This window comes from Vipera ursinii, assembly GCF_947247035.1.
Source record: "Vipera ursinii genome assembly, chromosome: 2".
In the NCBI taxonomy this organism is placed as follows: domain Eukaryota; kingdom Metazoa; phylum Chordata; class Lepidosauria; order Squamata; family Viperidae; genus Vipera; species Vipera ursinii.
The window spans coordinates 77,529,187-77,548,206 of record NC_139513.1 but is presented as its reverse complement, the minus strand read 5'-3'; the positions used below and the strand labels follow the sequence as shown (position 1 = coordinate 77,548,206).

At 38.2% G+C, this 19,020-nt stretch overlaps 1 protein-coding gene across 2 annotated transcripts in view; it reads left to right on the top strand.

Annotated features, from left to right (window-relative positions):
* CYFIP2 (cytoplasmic FMR1 interacting protein 2) overlaps positions 1-19,020 on the top strand; it is a gene marked incomplete at its 3' end in the record, with an annotated part of 61,447 nt that overhangs the window by 9,612 nt on the left and 32,815 nt on the right. The window contains exons 2-10 of one of the 2 annotated variants that reach the window (XM_083353548.1): positions 2,657-2,797; positions 3,966-4,055; positions 4,135-4,212; positions 5,559-5,660; positions 8,124-8,305; positions 8,755-8,851; positions 10,026-10,154; positions 10,956-11,060; positions 16,112-16,203. In XM_083353548.1, the coding sequence (XP_083209674.1) occupies positions 2,681-2,797; positions 3,966-4,055; positions 4,135-4,212; positions 5,559-5,660; positions 8,124-8,305; positions 8,755-8,851; positions 10,026-10,154; positions 10,956-11,060; positions 16,112-16,203 (992 nt within the window). In that variant the 5' untranslated portion in view covers positions 2,657-2,680. Of the gene's footprint in view, positions 1-2,592; positions 2,798-3,965; positions 4,056-4,134; positions 4,213-5,558; positions 5,661-8,123; positions 8,306-8,754; positions 8,852-10,025; positions 10,155-10,955; positions 11,061-16,111; positions 16,204-19,020 lie in introns of those variants that run through there. The other variant, XM_083353547.1, reaches the window with a different exon arrangement.

Sequence of the window (19,020 nt, the reverse complement as noted above, 5' to 3'; positions counted from 1 at the left end):
CATTAGCCCACTGCTCCACCAAGATTGATACCAGAAGCACATGGAAGAGCTACGTTTTCTGTGCATCTCTGGAAAGTAATAACTGTACATTTCGGAAAGAACTCCACTCCCCACAAACCAATTAACTAGCTCTTCTGTGTTCATAAAGGAGCAAATTAACTCCAGAGATCCAATATTACTGATTTCATTTGTTTTGTAGTGGCTGGAAATACTTATATACTTATCTCTATGAGGGGGAGGGAGTGTGAATTTCTATGGATTTGTTTTTTTTAATGAAGCCATAAATCACTCCAGATTGTACAAGCGTTAGTGCTCTCTGTGTTTTTTGTATTTCCAGTACAAAAAGTAAAACAGCCTAGTTTTCAAAAAAAATCCCTCTTTCAAGTTTTTGGTATTGAATAATCTACGTCTAGTATCCAGCTGTTAACTTCTTGAGAATCTGGAGTTGCAACTGCTGTCTCTTGAGCATGATGGTGCAGGAAGTGTTGCGCTTATACATGAACCACAGACCTAACAGCTTATTTGCCTTTCCTCAACGCCCCTTCCCCCACCATCCTGTTTTGTTCACTTTTGAGCTCTCACTTCAATCAACCCTGCCTGGTTTAGGCCTAGGGGAAGGCTCAGATGGTTTCTGTTGGCTAATATTTCATGCTGACCTTTGATCAGTGACCCCATGAACCCATTGCTGTAGCTTTGCAAAAGGTGACTTTCTTTGGCTCGGGTTGCTTGTGATAATGACTCTAACATTAACTGGCAGATGTTCTTCATTCATATGAGAATGCTGGGTAGATCTACTGCTACAACGTTTGATGTTTAGAAACCAAGAATTGGGAACACAAAGATAAAATTGCTAATGTAACCAGTAAAAACTGGTTGTGGATTAAGATACCTGATTTGTTTCTTTATTAGGATTGTTGGATTGCCAAGTGTGAGTGTGTGTCTCATGTCCCTTTAACAGCTTGTTTGTGGGAATAACATAGTTAAGGAAACTCCCCCCCCATGCAGAAGATAAGCTTGTAAAGTCCCACCAATAAATTTTTGTATGTCTTTAAAATTGTTAAACTATAAAGATGCTAATAAAGAAGGTCTTCTGGAAATCCATCCCTTTTCCAAGTGCTACTAACCACTGATAGATGCTGAAGAATAAATGTATCTTGATATGCGATTGCAGTTGGCTATATATGCATAATTCATAGTCCCTCGCTGACCATTAATGCTTTTGCCATATATTTTATATACTATTAACAAGATTTCATTGTGTGAAATTGCCCTTAAAAACAATATGTTATCTGATGAAATATAAAAAGCTCTGCAGAAGCAGATCTTACACGATCTTCCAGGCAATATGGACTTTCGTGCTTCACTGATAGTAGCTACATGGTGAAAGAGAATTTAAAAGACAAGACGGCAATGCCACTTTTATCTGAACTGTTTGAGTAATTGATACATGTCTGTTTGCTTTGCGGAGTTTGTACAGTACCTATTGCTTCACGGTTGAGATTTGCAGATTATTCCTTTACGGAGTTTATGTTTATTTGTTTTTATGATGTGAATTTTGAAATAGTAAAAAGTGGTGAGAATGATATGAAAAGCCACCTTGCAGAGGGAAAATGTTTTACTAATGTTATTTGTAAATAAATTTCTTCCAAAATGTGTAAAAAATATCAGTAGTCCTTGTTTAGCGACCAAAATTACAACCAGCAGCTCTATTAAGTGAAGCAGGCGTAAGTGGGAAATCATGTGACTGTAACTGGGCTTTCCCTTTCTTCACTTCCCCACCCTTTGAAATGCTCACCTTTGCCCTTGGTTTGAAATGGACAAAACTAGTCAAATCCACACCTTTCACTTTGTTTGTAGCGGCACCAGCCACCATGAGCACACTATGCAAACAGCTAGATGTATTTCATTTTGAATGTTTTGTATGTTTCTCTGGTAATCCCTTCCTCTCTAATCTGTCTCCTCTGCATGAGGGAGAGAGGAAAAAAACAAGCCAGTCTGAGGACAGAAAACATTTGGTATCTTTGGACTGGCATACACTTATTAGTAGTTAAGTTTATATCCTCTCTTTGGTGACCACCTTCTGTTCTAATGGCATAGTCATAAGAAAAATGGTTGCTAAGTGAATACATGACTGAGAGGGGAAAAATGCTGAGAAAATCAATGGTTATTGCCATGTCGTGCAGATAAAGTTCTCTCCCACAGTGTCCTGTGCCTGACTCTCTAGCCCCCCCCCACTTTTTGCCCCTGTTTGCAAGGTGGATAAATTGCTTAAACAAGCTATCTCTTCCTGAGCTGCTTCTCTCTGCAGCCCAGCACTTCCCTAAAGTGCTAAGGGCAAGTTAATAAGATCAGCTCTATGACCTTAATTAGTTGATTAGACTGATTAAAATCTAGTCAGTTTCAAGAAGCAGAGAAAGTGAGCCCACCCTTTCTCTGTTTCTTGAAACTGACCAGATTTTAATCAGCTTCACACTGAAGGCTTTTGCTGTCTTCAATATCACCCAGCTGGCATTTTGTCGAAAGTGGCACTGGAACTCATAGTCCCCATCAGAAACAGTCATGTTTTGCTCTTGCCTAATTTCCTTCAGTAGTCATTCTAAAGTTCTATATTTCTATTTCAGTTCTGTAACATAAGCACTTATTATTGTTGTTTTAGTGGTGAGTCTAAAAGCTGGGAATCATGACAACTCACGTGACGCTGGAGGATGCTCTGTCCAACGTGGACCTATTGGAGGAGCTGCCATTACCAGATCAGCAGCCATGCATTGAGCCACCTCCATCATCCATTATGTACCAGGTGACAAACATTTCCTTACAATCATACCTTAAAGTAACACGTCAACTCAGGCTTTGAAGAGCAGAAGAAAGTTTGTCAATGGGGAAAATAGTAGACAGTTCCAAGAGGCAGATAGAATAGTGTGGAAGAGGACAAGTAAAGAAGACTTAAAGAAGCAGGAAAAGAACGTTAATCATGGGATAGCTTGGCTATAAAGCTGTACCCTTATTTAGTGGCATGGAAGCAAGCTGGAGCTCTGCGCTGATCCTGGCGCTTCTGAGCCCAGAAGAAGCGCCGATCAGCAGGAATGTTGCAGCACCTCCAGGGTCTTGTGATTTACATTCAGATGCTTGGCAACTGATTCATATTTATGATGGTCACAGTGTCCCAGGGTCATATGAAGTGACCCAAACCTGCTACAACCACCCAGCAGATGGGGGGAATAAAAACCAAACACCCCATCCCTAACCCCGCTGCTAATTCTCAACAGAAATGCTCACAACAATGAAAACCTCGGACAGGAGGAAGAGCGCCGCCGGATGGGCAGGCAGGTGTCTTGCTTGGCTGTGGCTTGGGGGGCACTTTTTTCAGTGCCATTGTAACTTCAAACAGTCACTAAGCAAACTGTTGTAAGTCGAGGACTACTTGTACTTCATCACTTTTTTCCTTTTTTTTTGGTCATCATGTTTTTGACATCTTGCTAGGTGACTGGTGGTACTCGGATATTGTCATATCCTAAAAGTGGTACAATGGGTGAAAAGGTTGAAAAACCCTGCCCTAGTGATCAAATGATATATAAAGTTAGCATTATATAATGCAATGTACACTTGAACTTAGATCTTAGCCAAACAGCCAAGTAGCTAAATCACTAAATCGTTGTAAGGCTAATATTAATTTCCATTTTTATTCTTGGTTTTATTCTGATTTTATCTTATTGGTACAGTAGTACTATTCACTGCCATTTGTTTTTAATATTAAGTTAGATAAATACTCTACTTTCTGTAATCTGATAACTGTTTTATAGCTGCTTATTTTTTTATGCATTACTTGTATCAAGTTTTATATTTTCCATTTTAACTGGTTGCACATGCCAAGATAACTCTTACAATAGGACAGTGGAAAATCTCTGAAAACAAATGAAAATGAAAATGTAAATAGAATGTCTAACTCTTTCTTGATCTGCTTTCAGGCCAACTTTGATACTAATTTTGAAGACAGAAATGCTTTTGTAACTGGCATTGCAAGGTACATTGAGCAAGCAACAGTGCATTCCAGCATGGTAGGTATCAGCTGAAGGGGATGTAGGGTCTACTGTTATGTGACAACTAGCACTGTTATATTGTCCCATTGTGTTTCAGAATGAGATGTTGGAGGAAGGGCATGAATATGCAGTAATGCTTTATACCTGGAGGAGCTGCTCCAGAGCTATTCCCCAGGTAAGATGTGCAGTTAAATTGTAATCCACTTCAATCAGAGAGACGTTTCTGTCTGCTATAAAGAAGAAATTGAAATATACTCTGAGAATGCTATAAGCTTCTCTTTTTCTTAGTAGACAAACTCTAATAACTTATAAGACCCAAGGAATAGTAGTCTACTTATGTTAATGCCATAACATATGGGTCACTATGACCAGCTTTTGACTACCAGTATTTCCAAAGAAACAAATCACTAGAACATCAACATTCACTCAAATAATGATTGTATTTCTTATTTAACCTACTATGGACAACCAGTGTAGTGCTGGATTAGAGTGTGAAGACACAGGTTCTAGTCTACACTTAAGCACAAAATCTGGTTTGGTGAATTTGAGCCAATCAATCCTAGACTGGGAAGTTGATAAGCATTTCACTACAAACTCATATTGGATCATTGTGTAGATTACACTGCATAATCTTAAATAAAGAGGCTTTCATCCTGCAGTTGTGATCTGGGACTTGATAGATGGACAAAAATACCAAATACATTAAATTTGTTGTTGTTGTTAGTTGCGAAGTCATGTCCAACCCATCGCGACCCCATGGACAACGTTCGTCCAGGCCTTCCTGTCCTCTACCATCTTCTGGAGTCCATTTAGGCTCACGCCTACTGCTTCAGTGACTCCATCCAGCCACCTCATTCTCTGTCGTCCCCTTCTTCTATTGCCCTCAATCTTTCCCAGCATTAGGCTCTTCTTCAGTGAGTCCTTCCTTCTCATTAGGTGGCCAAAGTATTTGAGTTTCAATTTCAGGATCTGGCCTTCTAAAGAACAGTCAGGGTTGATCTCCTCTAGGACTGACCGGTTTGAACGCCTTGCAGTCCAAGGGACTCACAGGAGTCTTCTCCAGCAACATAGTTCAAAGGCCTCAATTCTTTGGCACTCAGCCTTTCTTATGGTCCAGCTTTCACAGCCATACATTGCAACTGGGAAAACCATAGCCTTGACTATATGCACTTTTGTTGGCAGGATGATGTCTGTGCTTTTTAGTATGCTGTCTAGATTTGCCATAGCTTTCCTCCCCAGGAGCGTCTTTTAATTTCTTGGCTGCAGTCCCCATCTGCGATGATCTTGGAGCCCATGAAAATAAAATCTGTCACTACCTCCATTTCTTCCCCGTCTATTTGCCAGGAATTGAGAGGGCCAGATACCATGATCTTGGTTTAAATTGGTTTCATCCAAAAAGTGGTCCAAGATGTTTTGTTCTTGATACATTAGACTTTTAAAACTATCCCTTTAGAAATGATCTTGCTCTGTGTCCCATGTCCACAAGGACGACTAATATCAAATTGTTATATTGATCTTCAGGTAAAGTGTAATGAGCAGCCAAACCGAGTAGAGATTTATGAGAAGACAGTGGAAGTCTTAGAGCCAGAAGTCACAAAACTCATGAAGTTCATGTACTTTCAGGTAGGTGTTCCAAATTCACTCCGGTCCCCTTCACCTGTTATTGTGGCCCACCCAGTTACTCTATAGATATACTGTATATATCTTTTATTATTTCTTGGTGCAGAGTTACCCTGTACTAAGATGGGTGGCCAATTAATAAATTTGATAAATAAAATAAATAAAATACCATTTTTGCAGTAAAACTACCTGAGGTATGATGATTTTGCTAAGTGCTTAATATTGTTCATGTTCCCATTTGGCATCTTATTTTGATTTAATTAGTGAAAGAGGGCAATATCTAAAATTATATGAACAAATTTCTGCTGATTGTATCCATTCCCATTCATGTATACCTGTACACTTTTCAAACTTGTTTTGAAGGACATAATACTCTCCAGAGGTAGATTTGATACTGTCGGGGAAAGCCAGCATTCAGTCTGCTTGCTATTTTGCCAACAAATGAATGTTATTGGATGCCACACAGACAGTACTCAAGCTCTTGTTAATATTGGCTGACCTTTCCTTCTGCTTGCCTAAAAAGACTAGTTACACAGATGTGGGAAAACCGTTCTCTAATCTAATGTGAGGTTCATTGTGGTAGGTTTTGAAAGATGTTTAACTGCACCGCAAATCATAGTCCAAATAAGCAAACCCAAGGACATGACCCCAGATAATGAAAGCCTTTTAAATTGGAAGATAATATGATAGAAACAGACTAAACTAAAAGTAACAGGAGAAATACTTTAAATACTACTTTATATTTAATACTATCGTAGCTCTGGGCTACTCAAAGTACATAAACACACAATTAGGGGATAGCACAGAATAAATCTATTGTGGTGTGGTCACTTTTTGCTTACTTGTGTCACATGAAGCACTATCCTGTTTAGATACAGGTTCATTTTCCTTTCTAACATAAGTCTGTTTATCTGTTAGCATATCTAAAGTTAGGTTTTTAAAAGAATTAAACAGAAGAGGAATACAGATTTCTTTCTTGAAATTCCCTTGTCAGTTGAATCCCATTTTTTTTCCAGCAGTCCATGTAATACAATTTTCAGCAAATGAAATTAGGTATGTGACCGCCAGGTAAAGAGGCACCATTCAGCTATTCTTTTCTCACAGGAGAAAAGTGTAGGTGTCCCAAAAGCTTTTTGGTTGAGGAGTCTCCTTAAACGTTTGACAATGTGCCGTGGGCACTTTCGCGAACTGGTGCAAACTGAGGAAGATATTTGCTTAGTCACATTCTCTAGAGCAGGGGTGTCAAACTCAATTTCATTGAGGGCCGCATCAGCATTGCGGTTGCCCTCAAGGGGCCGGGTGAGTATGACCAGGGTGGGTGTGGCCTACTGGGTGGGCGTGGCTAGAGTGCGTATGGCCTACTGGGTGGGAGTGGCCAGCTCTACATCGTTCGCATCAAGGGTGCCTATGGGGGCCTGGGCAGGAGTGGGACAGATCTGAGGGTCTCTGGCAGAAGGAGGGTCTCTGGGCCAGAGCCAAGGCAGCGGGGGCCATTCCCTCACTGTTTCCAGGATGGCTTCGCGGGCCGCATGAAACCACTTCGCAGGCCAGATCTGGCCCCCGGGCCTTGTGTTTGACATGTCTGCTGTAGAGGAATATTAAATAAAAATGTTAATTTTCGAATAGGTCATTTGGTGAGGCTTTAAAGAAAAAGCAAATAATCCAATTACCAAATTAAAAAAAAATCACAATCAAGGCCAGAGCTCCCAAAATTCATCCCCACAGTGTGGGAACAGTAGGCTAATGTGGATGCTAAGGAAAATTATCTCCAACATATACTTTAAAAAAAAGATAGAAACAAAGAAAGCAAAATATGCATCTTGCCAAAAGCAAAGCCAGGAAAGATTGCATGTCAGCCACCACACACAAATCCATAAGGAAAACAGGGCATAAGAGCTGGTATACAAAAACAAATACTTTTAACATACCCAAAAGAATCCCTTCTTTTTCCATTCTCCAGACTCCTGGGTGGTTCTTAGTACTTCCTCTGCTTGTTTGGATTGTTTTCTGGCTATCACAATTTGGGCCAATTTCTATTTTTAGTTTCTTAGAATGCTTCGTGAGGCCTGGTTTGTTGAGGACACTGGATCAACTAGATGAATAAACATCAGCATCCCATGTTTATGGAGATTCTTAGTCATCCAGGTCATAGTTATCCCAAAGGTGCTTTTTTTCATGAGACAACTGGACTTTCTTGTTTTTCTTTGAAGACGTTTCACTTCTCATCCAAGAAGCTTCTTCAGCTCTTCAGATGGGAAGTGAAACGTTTTCAAATAAAAACAAGAAAGTCCAGTTGCCTCGTGAAAAACCACCTTCAGGATCAACATCCCTTCACTCTTTAGGAGATAGCAAATTCAAATTTAGACCAGAGCTGGTGGAATCCCAAAGCCTCAGTTCTCATCAATTACTGGCAGTTCCTCCCCTTTTACTCCTTCTTTAAATTATTGGTGTCTTACTATTTCTTAGAGAAAGGCCATTGAACGATTCTGTAGTGAGGTCAAGCGTTTGTGCCATGCAGAGAGAAGGAAAGACTTTGTTTCAGAAGCATATCTACTGACCTTGGGAAAATTTATCAACATGTTTGCTGTCTTGGACGAACTGAAGAACATGAAGTGCAGTGTCAAAAATGACCATTCTGCTTATAAAAGGTGAGAGTCATATGTATGTATGTATTTTACAGGGCTTATTGCTGGGATCTTTGGAAATATGGCCAGTGTTTTTTTCAAAGTTACCGTAATAGTATTTAGTCATGGAATAGAGGCTTCCGAATCCTGTTTTGTGTCAAAATATATTTACGGTGAAATAAAGATAATGAAACGGCATTATTGTATTCCTCTTGTGGCTCCTTTTTATAATTCTGTGTTACTCAGCCACATGCTGGCAGCGTGTTCCAAAGTTACGGTAATAGTATTTAGTCATGGAATAGAGGCTTCCGAATCCTGTTTTGTGTCAAAATATATTTACGGTGAAATAAAGATAATGAAACGGCATTATTGTATTCCTCTTGTGGCTCCTTTTTATAATTCTGTGTTACTCAGCCACATGCTGGCAGCGTGTTCCAACTTATCAACAAAATTGAGTTTCTCTTGTTTTTCAGAGCGGCCCAGTTTTTAAGGAAAATGGCTGATCCTCAGTCTATTCAGGAATCACAGAATCTCTCCATGTTCCTAGCAAACCATAACAGGATCACCCAGGTAGAATCTTTTGTCACATAGTATGATACGTTAATAAATTTACTTTGACCTAACGTGTATGCTTTGGACTCCAATTCTAAGGACACAGTACATCGTAAGAAGTATTTACAACCATAAGGCCTTATTTGAATTTGGGACTTTTATTTTATTAAATGCAAGTTGTTACATGAGAAATTAATCATCCTGGACTATTTATGAAACCCTGTGCATTATGAAATAAATATAGGTGTCACTTGTACAACTTCATTCATCAACTCCATGAAATAGCAAACACTGTGCAAGGCTTTTAAACACATTTCCATAGCAACCAAATACTGTGTTTTTTATCTATACAACAGATGCATTCACACACACATACAAATACATACACATACATACACACACACAAATGCACAAAATCAGGAACACACCCTGTTAATAAACATTTGGCATGATCCACTGAATTTCCTGTCTCTATTCCATTTCAGCAGAAGAAAATATATATAGCTCAGAGTTGAACTATGGAGTTCTTGGTGCTTTCTGCACTTGATTGTTTGCTTACAGACATTTCATTATCCAACTAGGTAACATCATCAGTGTGACGGAGAGTAGGGTGTGTTGCCTCTTTTAAGTATATAACTTGCCCTGTCAGGTTTTTTATCTTTTATTTTTTGCAGGGGGGAGGTGTTTGATGGAGATGGGGAAACAGAGAGCACCAAGTACTCCACTCTATTCCTTCTTTTTTACACAAACACTTAAATTATTGCTTTTGCAGCCTTTGTTAGCAACTAACTTTCGCAAGCTACTACATGTAGAATTGGTTAGGGCAGAAGTCAAAGGCATTGCCTCTTTAAAAAGAATGGTGGTAGCAGAAATACATCAGGAGTAGGCAGATGGCAGGATACAGTAGCTATAGGAAAAGAGGTTTAATCTTTCTGTATCAGCCTTAGTTACACTGAGACTCCTGGGAAGAATGCAGCTCCTCTCTCTAGCAGTCTTGTTGCTGTTCGCATTGCTGCACACGTGTTCCTACACTGCATACAACTATTTAGAGCAAAGGCAGTATTTGATGTAAGCAGTACTTAAATTAATTCATTGCCGATACACCGCAAGGAAGATGCTAAATTAAACTTTACAACCTTTTATTTTGTTCTCACTGAAAATGAGTGAGGGTCTTGTGGGAATTTTTTTTAAGTGCCTGCATCAGCAACTGGAAGTGATCCCTGGTTATGAAGAACTGTTGGCTGATATTGTCAACATCTGTGTGGATTACTATGAAAACAAGATGTACTTGACACCCAGCGAGAAGCATATGCTCTTGAAGGTAACTTCTTTCAGTTCTCCACAAATGTCTCTTAGCCATCTCAGTTTTCCCCAAGTACTTAGCGATGTCTATTTTCATGATGCATGCCTTGGTGGTGGTGGTGGAGGAGGAGGAGGGGTGGTGGTGGCATTTTTTCTCTTTTTAGATTGTATACTTCTTGAAGACAATTTTTCTTTTTCTTTCTTTCAGACAGTAACTATTAACTGACTGTGACAAACATTCAGATGTTGCTTTTAAACTTAGATTTTAACTTCTCTATGAAAAGACAACTTCTGGATTATTAAAAGGAAGATTTAAAATGATTAAAAGAACATACATTAAAAAAAATCCCACAAGTCTTTTTCAGAGTCAGCTTGAAAATCCTTCTTTCTTTATATAAGGTTGGAAGCCTATGGGTCAAAGAAAGCCCCCAATCCTCCCCCCCTCTCTCTCTGTGTGTGTGTGTGTGTGTGTGTGTGCGTGTGCATGCTTTCTACAAAGTGTTGCATTTCCAGTGCAAATGGAAGATGTACAAGCAAGCTAGGGTAAAATATCTTTACATTCAGAGAACAGCTGCCAGTATGAGTGGACAATACTGAGTAACTGGACAAATACTTTGAAGCAATTTAAGGAAGCTTCCTACAGTTTTGGAAATCAAAAGTATGTTATGGTTAGTCACAAACTAAATGTAATCTTAAATATTATGAGAAATGTTTTTTTTTAAAATTGAAAATTTGTTCATGGAATATACTCTTTCCTTCTTTCAAATAGTAACTATTAAATGGGTCAAACATTCAGATGTTGCTCGTATTTTTCTTTTAGGTGATGGGTTTTGGTCTGTATCTGATGGATGGAAATGTCAGTAATATTTACAAATTAGATGCCAAGAAGAGAATCAACCTCAGCAAAATTGATAAATTCTTCAAGGTCAGTGTCTGGCTTGGCTCTGGTTCATGATTATTTCCAGAAGAACCCAAAACTTTCTGCATTGGTTCTGTCTAGGGATAAAGCAAACACAGAAGAATTTGACATGCCGGAACCAAAGGTGTGATTGAATCACAAACATCTGAATATTTTATTGCTGCATAATTGAAAATTTTAAGCAATTAGGGGGTTTTATTTTGTGTGTTTTAACAGCATGCTAATATTTCTGCAAAAAAAATGTTCTGATAAAATCAGATTCATGCAAATTAATTCCATATCTACCAGATTTCACCTCTGCACAATAAACCCTAAAAATCAACATCGGGGCATTAATCATAGACAGGAATTTTTCTGTTTCTTCTTCAGGAAAAACCTGGTTCCTACAGTGGACATAGCTACTGTACATATTAGGACAATAGGTTGATCATCTTTTAGATAGAGGTGATTTTTTTAAATGTGAGTTACGGTGCACAAGCTTGTCCATTCAGTTAATTTTGTTTTTAATTTTCATTTTTTAAATTAAATACAGAAAACAAAGAAAAGGAGAATGCACAAAATTACAACGGGGGGGGGGGGGGGAGGGACTAAAACAAAAAACAAAAACATACCGGGTGTGCATATTTATAGATACGCATACATCAATAAATGGAAACTGTAGCTTCCATTTAGGTATTTTCTGAGTTAAATTAGATGTGGATAGAGGAGAGAAAAAAGTCCTTATGGAATTCACTGTAATGGCTGATTGTAAAAGACATAATTTGCTTGGTTCTTTTTTCTGATTTACCTCCCTCTGTCCCCTCTTTTTTTAAAAAAAAAAAATCAATTGTGCATTATTCTCGGTCGGGTACCAAACTTTTAAAAACATGGTAATGCTAACTTTGACTCATCTCCAAACATTAAGAAGGGGTGGACCTGCTGGGAGGTCATGCTATATTTTCTGTTCTATAGTACAACAGTGAAAGCTATCCAAAAATGCCAAGGCTGTGGAAGAGACTAGATTGAGAAGTGGGGGAAAAAAGTATCTCAAAAAATATGTATATCTCCAAACAGATGCCAGGGAAACCACCAGAGAGGCCACTGAAAGTTAAACTCAACTGGAGAGAAACTTTATCATCATTTTTAGTTTATTTTACAAACTAAAGCTACTGTAAACTGCATAAAAAGTGTTCTGACTGTTTCACTCTTGCTTGATTTATCTATTAGCAACCAGATCAAGCGACAGCTGCAGTGATTTTAGATAACAGATTTGTATAAATACAGTATATTACCTGCTGATCTCAAAAATGTCCAGCCTAGAATTTGTTTTAGGTTTTGCCAAGAATGGTTCCCATATTTGGACTGCTTAGAAGAGCAGGACCTGCTTGTGGTAGAAATTTCAACCCATCTTAAAAAAATATGGCTACTCAACTGTAAAAACTAGGTATCGGTCATGTATATCTCCTGTATCAGCATGAAAAAGCGTCTGGCCATTTTGCCTGCTTCTTTCAAAAGACAGAATTTATTGTGGTACTCTTTCATATTGTGGTGCGTTTTAAAGAAAGGATGTAACATTTCTGCTGCTTAAAATTTTTGGAGAAATGAAAGGGGATCGTTCATAATCATTTATGATTGTTTGCAGAAGTTTTAAAGTTTCCAAATAGCATCTGCTGTACATAAGTGGCCAAACAAAGTTCCTTTATCAGGGCAACAGACTTTTGCTGTGAACCTTGAGGTGCCCTCTCCAGTGGCTCCTTTTACAGCAGTTCAATCTGCAGCATTGCTAAATGCTTATTCTTGAAAGTTCATCAAAATAAATACTTTCCATTGTTAAGTTAGATGGTAGAGGACAGGAAGGCCTGGAGGAACATTGTCCATAGGGTCGCGATGGGTCGGACACGACTTCGCAACTAACAACAAATTGCTAAGTTGAACTCAAAAACTACATTGTAGCTGCAGCACCTCTAATTAATAATTACTAACATTCTACCTACTGCTGTTCAGACATAACAGTGTGTTTCATTTAGTAAATAAAGGAAGACAGCATCTTTTGATAAATATTACCTATTATCATTCTAGTCTTGGCACACCAGCAAGGTCAACTGCTAAGGATCCTGTTTAATTAAATAAACAGATTTTAAATTAAGATATTTGTATACTTGTTTGACTTTACCATACCTTGAAGCTATTGCCAAGTTCCAGAAAGTATTCCACAGTTCACGCACGTGCCTGTGAATGAAATCTACATGTTAACAGATTTACATGTTTCATTTTTCCTCTTGCAGGCAGAAGTTAAAGTGATTTCCTGCATTTCTGGAAATTATGGAAATTAATTAATTATGAAAATATGGAAATTAATTTAAATTAATTTCTTCCATAAACTTAATATTTGGAGGGCAAAAATTTCAAAAGTGACAGGTACCCAAAGTTTAGAGTCCTCATTATCACAAGAAGGCCATTCGATTCTTGTACCTGTTTAAAAAATAGTGTTAAATCTATGCCAAGCACAGTGGCATTCTAAAACATATTAGATATCTGAGTTACTTCCATTTTCTTCAGTTACCCAATAACATTTCCATATACAGGTAGTCCTTTTAACCCACAGTAACTGGGATTGCTAAGCAATGCTATCAGAAAGCACAATATCACATGACTATGCCAAATTACCTCAGCAATTCTGGCAGTCCCAGTTGCCATTGTTAGGCTAATCCCACGTGGTTGCAATATCCCACGGTCATGTAGTCACCATTAGTGATCTCCTGCCAACTTCCACATTGACTTTGATTGTCTGAAGTTGGCAGCGAAGATTACAAAATGTGAACATATGACTGCAGAACGCCGCAATGTCATAATTGCAAGTTGGTTTCCAAATGCCCAAATCGTGATCATGGGGACTTTGTGGTGGCCACTACTATGAGGACTAGTCACAAGTCTCCCTCAGCTCTGTTGTAACTTTGAATGGTTGCTGGATGAATGGCTATTAAATGAGAACTATATGCAGTTTAAAGATTTTACTTTACCAAAAAAAAAAGTTACAGTAAAAGCAATCCTAGCTCTGCCTCTTTAAATGTAAGACCTATAATGTGTTAGTTACTGACTGCTAATTGATTGATTCAACTTTGATGATGTAGTTCATAGTATGCTATTTGGGTAGAGTGAATGGTTCAAACAAATCACTGTAATCAAAAATATTCTGTGAAGGATGGAAATGAGAAGTCACTTTTTCAATAGAGATTCTCATGCATCAAGTCATGGTTGTCTCAAACGTGCTTTTTCCAAAAGGCAACTGGACTTCCTGTTTTTCCTTGAAGATGTTTCACTTCTCATCCAAGAAGCTTCTTCAGTTCTGAACTGAAGAAGAACTGAAGAAGCTTCTTGGATGAGAAGTGAAATGTCTTCAAGGAAAAACAAAGAAAGTTCAATTGCCTTTTGGAAAAAAGCACATTTGAGAGAAGTCACTTTGTTGACCAAAATCTGACCATGTTTAATTCAGGAGCACTCCTTGAATACTATGGTTTCCTTTTAGGAAAAAAATCTATTGTTGTATGAAATTGATATTCTGTTGTTTTTGTCAAATGTCAAATTATCTTTAAGAAATAACCTTTGCTGTTAGGTTTTCAAATGTGACTATTTAAGGCTACCATATTTGGGTTACAAAATCTAGATGCTCATTAGATGGCAGCAAAGATTCAGATTTCTGCAACCTACAAATGGTAATCCAAGATTATTAATAAATTCATGTAATTGCTTCAAGTGAAACATATTATCATATACTGAAAACCTACCAAGGGTAAATTTCCTTTTTCTCTGGCCAAAGCTATTTTCATTTTTAATAATTTGAGCCAATTGAGAAGTCTTGGCTTCATATTTAATAAATGAAATATGTGATTCAAGATTTGTAACGAGAATAGAAATCCTGTCTTCCTGTCTGTATAATAAGCTTCTACATGTGTTGAGACTGATGGCTCAGCATGGTAGCAGGAGGCAAAACAGAAAGTAAAAACATGAAGATGTATTTCCTGTGCCAAAGTGATCATAGGGTGATTAGGTGCAAGAGAACTTAACGCTCATGCATTTTTACTAATTCTGCTGACATTCCTCTTCTAGGCAGTTATTAATGCAATAGAGGTTCTGCCCTTGGTGAACTTGGCCAGATGACTTAGAGACACTGTTTTGTTTTCACATGATAGTACTACAGGTAATCCTCAACTTACAACAGTTCATTTAGTGTCCATTCGAAGTTACAATGGCACTGAAAAAAATGACTTATGACTGTTTTTGACACAACCGTTGCAGCATCCCCGTGGTCACATGATCAAAATTCAGATGCTTGGGAACTGCCATGTATTTATGACGGTTGCTGTGTCCCAGGGTCACGTAATCACCTTTTGCAACCTTCTGACAAGCAAAGTCAATGGGAAAACCAGATTCACTTAACAATCACATAACTAACTCAACATCTGCAGTGATTCACTTAACAACTGTGGCAAGAAAGGTCTTAAAATGGAGCAAAATTCACTTAACAAACGTTTTGCTTCCCGACAGAAATTGTGGTTGTAAGTTGTGGTTGTAAGTCGAGGACAACTTGTATCCCTCACACTAGATGCCTTGGAACATGGCTGCTTCTTTCTAATAGGTATCATTGAGATGATTAACCTTCTCAAGACCATCAGTCAGTATTTCTTTTTCAATGTGGCCCCCCACCACCACCACTTAGTGAACTCAGAGTGTTTCAATGTACTATATTGCAAGAGAAAGCGTGGTTTTTCGAATAGACCTAGCATTCAGAAATCCAGCAGAGGTAGTTTTCAAAAGGACTGATGCCCATGCAAAATGATGACGCAGATTGCTCAATAAAAACTGTGCTGACCTGATCTGAGTCGTCACAACAACACATATTTCTGGGCTTCACCCTGAAAATTCACCAACTATTTCGCTCCTCCATATACTGTTTAGGAACACTCTTTCAGCCTTTTAGCCCCCTCTGGTGGTTAGATACTTCTTTACTCCATGCACCAGACTCATACCAAAGGAAGCCTCTTTACCTTCTTTAAACCATTTCTTGTTTTTTCTTCCAGCAGCTGCAGGTGGTTCCTTTATTCGGCGATATGCAGATAGAGCTGGCCAGATACATTAAGACCAGTGCTCACTATGAGGAGAACAAATCCAAGTGAGTGCCTGCCATAATGTCTCTTGGCTTTGGTGTGTCTTAGTCTCCTCTCCCACTCGTGTGTAAGCTCGCTGCGTGACTGCCTGTGGAGCCTGTGTCCGAGTGGTTAAATGATTGAACATACGAATGAGTGCTTTGCTAAGGATGTATGTCACCATATAAACTTATGATTTTCTCTTTGCTGTACCTTGAAAGACACCGATTCTACCAATTCTGTACAGTTAAATGTACCTTACCTCCCTGAAATAAACCAATTCTTCCTTGGTTCCCTAGCCAGGTCTCCCAGTAAGCCCTGAAAATGAAAGGAAGAAATAACTCGTGCAGACAAGTGCTGTCTTTTAAACGTTGATTCCTCAAGTACTGCCATCTTTGGAATTGAATGTTCTTCAATCTTAATCTCCCTTCCCTGGTATTTTCCCGTTCTTAGAAGTCCCAACATCTCAGGGTGTGATCTTGAACTGACGGAGTGCCTATAAAAGCCCCTATTTTTTGATTTACTAAAGGATCAATTCAAGAATAACTCTAGAATTGCTCTGAAGATATAATTAAATCAGATTATTTTGTCTTTGAAGTGGCAGTCCAGATCTTTTGGGACCTTTCTCTGCTTGGCTACACAGAGATTATCTTTTGATGACAAATCTAGACATGCAGCTGTTGAAAATGTATACTAAATATAAGACTTATAATTCTGATTTATACCAAGTGGACTCAGTAAACTCTGGCTACCATTCAAAATTCCTGTGTTCCTAGAGTTTTCCCCTAAGTCAGGCAGATTTTGCTCCTAACTTTCAACTTTCTTACTTACTCCTTGCTATTTCCACCTTAATTTCAGCTTAAAATCTCATCCAGTCCTTTGGCTAGCGAGGGATGTAGATATTACCTTCCTCAAGCTTCCTCAAGCTCTCATAATGTTCACCAGTCAGGCTGGCTAAATATCTCTTAATAGCAAAGTGCTCATAAATTATAGCCATAAAGATGTGTCTTTGGGGATACAGGGAAGAACTGACAGCAGATCAGTAATTTGCCACAAGAGTTTATGTGTATAAACTCTTGTGGCAAATTATTGCATGGAGACCAATATCTGAATACTTTTTTGTATAAGAAAGTACTGACTGATGGTTTTGATGAAGGTAGAAATGAATGAATGATTGGATTTGTGCAAGTATGTATATGTGAAGTATGCTTACCTGGCTGAAAAATGGATATGGGTGTTAATGTATAGGAGTGATGATATACACTGGCAATATATTTGCATATATTAAATTCAGTGTCTGTACTTGTATGTGGACTGTTATTTGTTTGTATGCTTGACAGTTGTGAATGTAGGTATGAATGCTCATACTGTGAACGTATATGTAACCAAGTGTGCCTGCTCTGGGTAGTTTTTATCCACATTTTTCAATTGGATAGAAAATCCTCCAGAGCATGAACACAGCACTCTATCTGTCCAGAAGGATTCTCAGATTGGGCTTTAGGCAGGACAATAAAAGAAATGTAGCGTAAACTCTAGTTACTTCCAACTTGAATTGTTTTCAGTGGAATTGTTCATAGGGATGAATGTGGATCTTGGAGAGTGTTTTTAGTGATAGCTTAGACAGGAGATAGATTTATTTATTTATTTATTTATTTATTTATTTATTTATTTATTTATTTATTTATTTATTTATTTATTTGTGGAGCTGCCCAGCTCCCCTACAAGGATCCTGGTAAATGAAATCACAATTAAGGGTTAAATTATGACCACCTCTCTTGATATGGAACCCTAGGAGGCAATGCTCTCCCACTGTATTTCAGGCAGCTTCCCCTGTAGCTGTTTCTAGTCATGAAGGGTTAGTGTTGCAGTTCAATTTATTGCAAGACGTAAGTCCAACTATACGAAGACCACAAATTTGATAAAAGCATTGCTGCATGCCTTTCAGTTGGCAGTTTCATTTTCCATTTCACTACACAACGTGGTGACTTTATTTTGGGATAATTACCAAGAATCGAAACAAATAGTTTTGGTTTCTCAAATTTAGATCTCAAGGCCAGCAGTCACAGAGTTATTGCTAATAAAAGACAATCACTAACTACTACAAAAAACGAAATCAAGATATAATTGGATTTCATTACTGGAATTCATGGCGTTCGTTGGGTGCATATTTATTTTGTTTTATGGTATCAGACTAATGGCTTCCATACTACATAAACTGTGTATGTTGTTTCTCACTCATCATTCTAACCTTTACTTCTATTGCCAAAATAAGTTGGATTTTAAACTCAGCCCAGTCCATGGAAGTATTTAACAATGTGTGTTTAATCCCATTTCTAATCTATCCTACTACATCCCAATAATCAAACTGTAACCTATTTCTTCTTCTCATCTTTACTTACTAACTATTATTTACTTATTCAGTTTCTGAGCAGGCCAGTATCGCCTCCTGTGCCTCTTTCTCCTTCCTTGGAGAAGAGATTATGAACACTAACTTGGCTGTACAACAATTGTGGGGTTTTTATGTTCCTGCACATTCATGCCCCTCTTTTCCTTTTCGTCTCCCTAATTCATTTCCATCCTTGTGGTGAGATGTAATTAACTGTGTTTTTTTTCCTTGTATGGCCTTTTAATTTTGTGTAATGGAATAGATTATATATGGCAGGATGAGCTAGTACAGCAAAATATCTGAGCACCACTGATAACCTGTTGATGATTTCTTTGGGGGAAGCAGTACACTGAAAGGGTAAGAGTAAAGCATTGGATTTCTGAACACCTGGAAATATAATAGGACCTAATCGTCATTGTCAATGTAATTAAGAGAATTTCATCTACTTCAATATAAC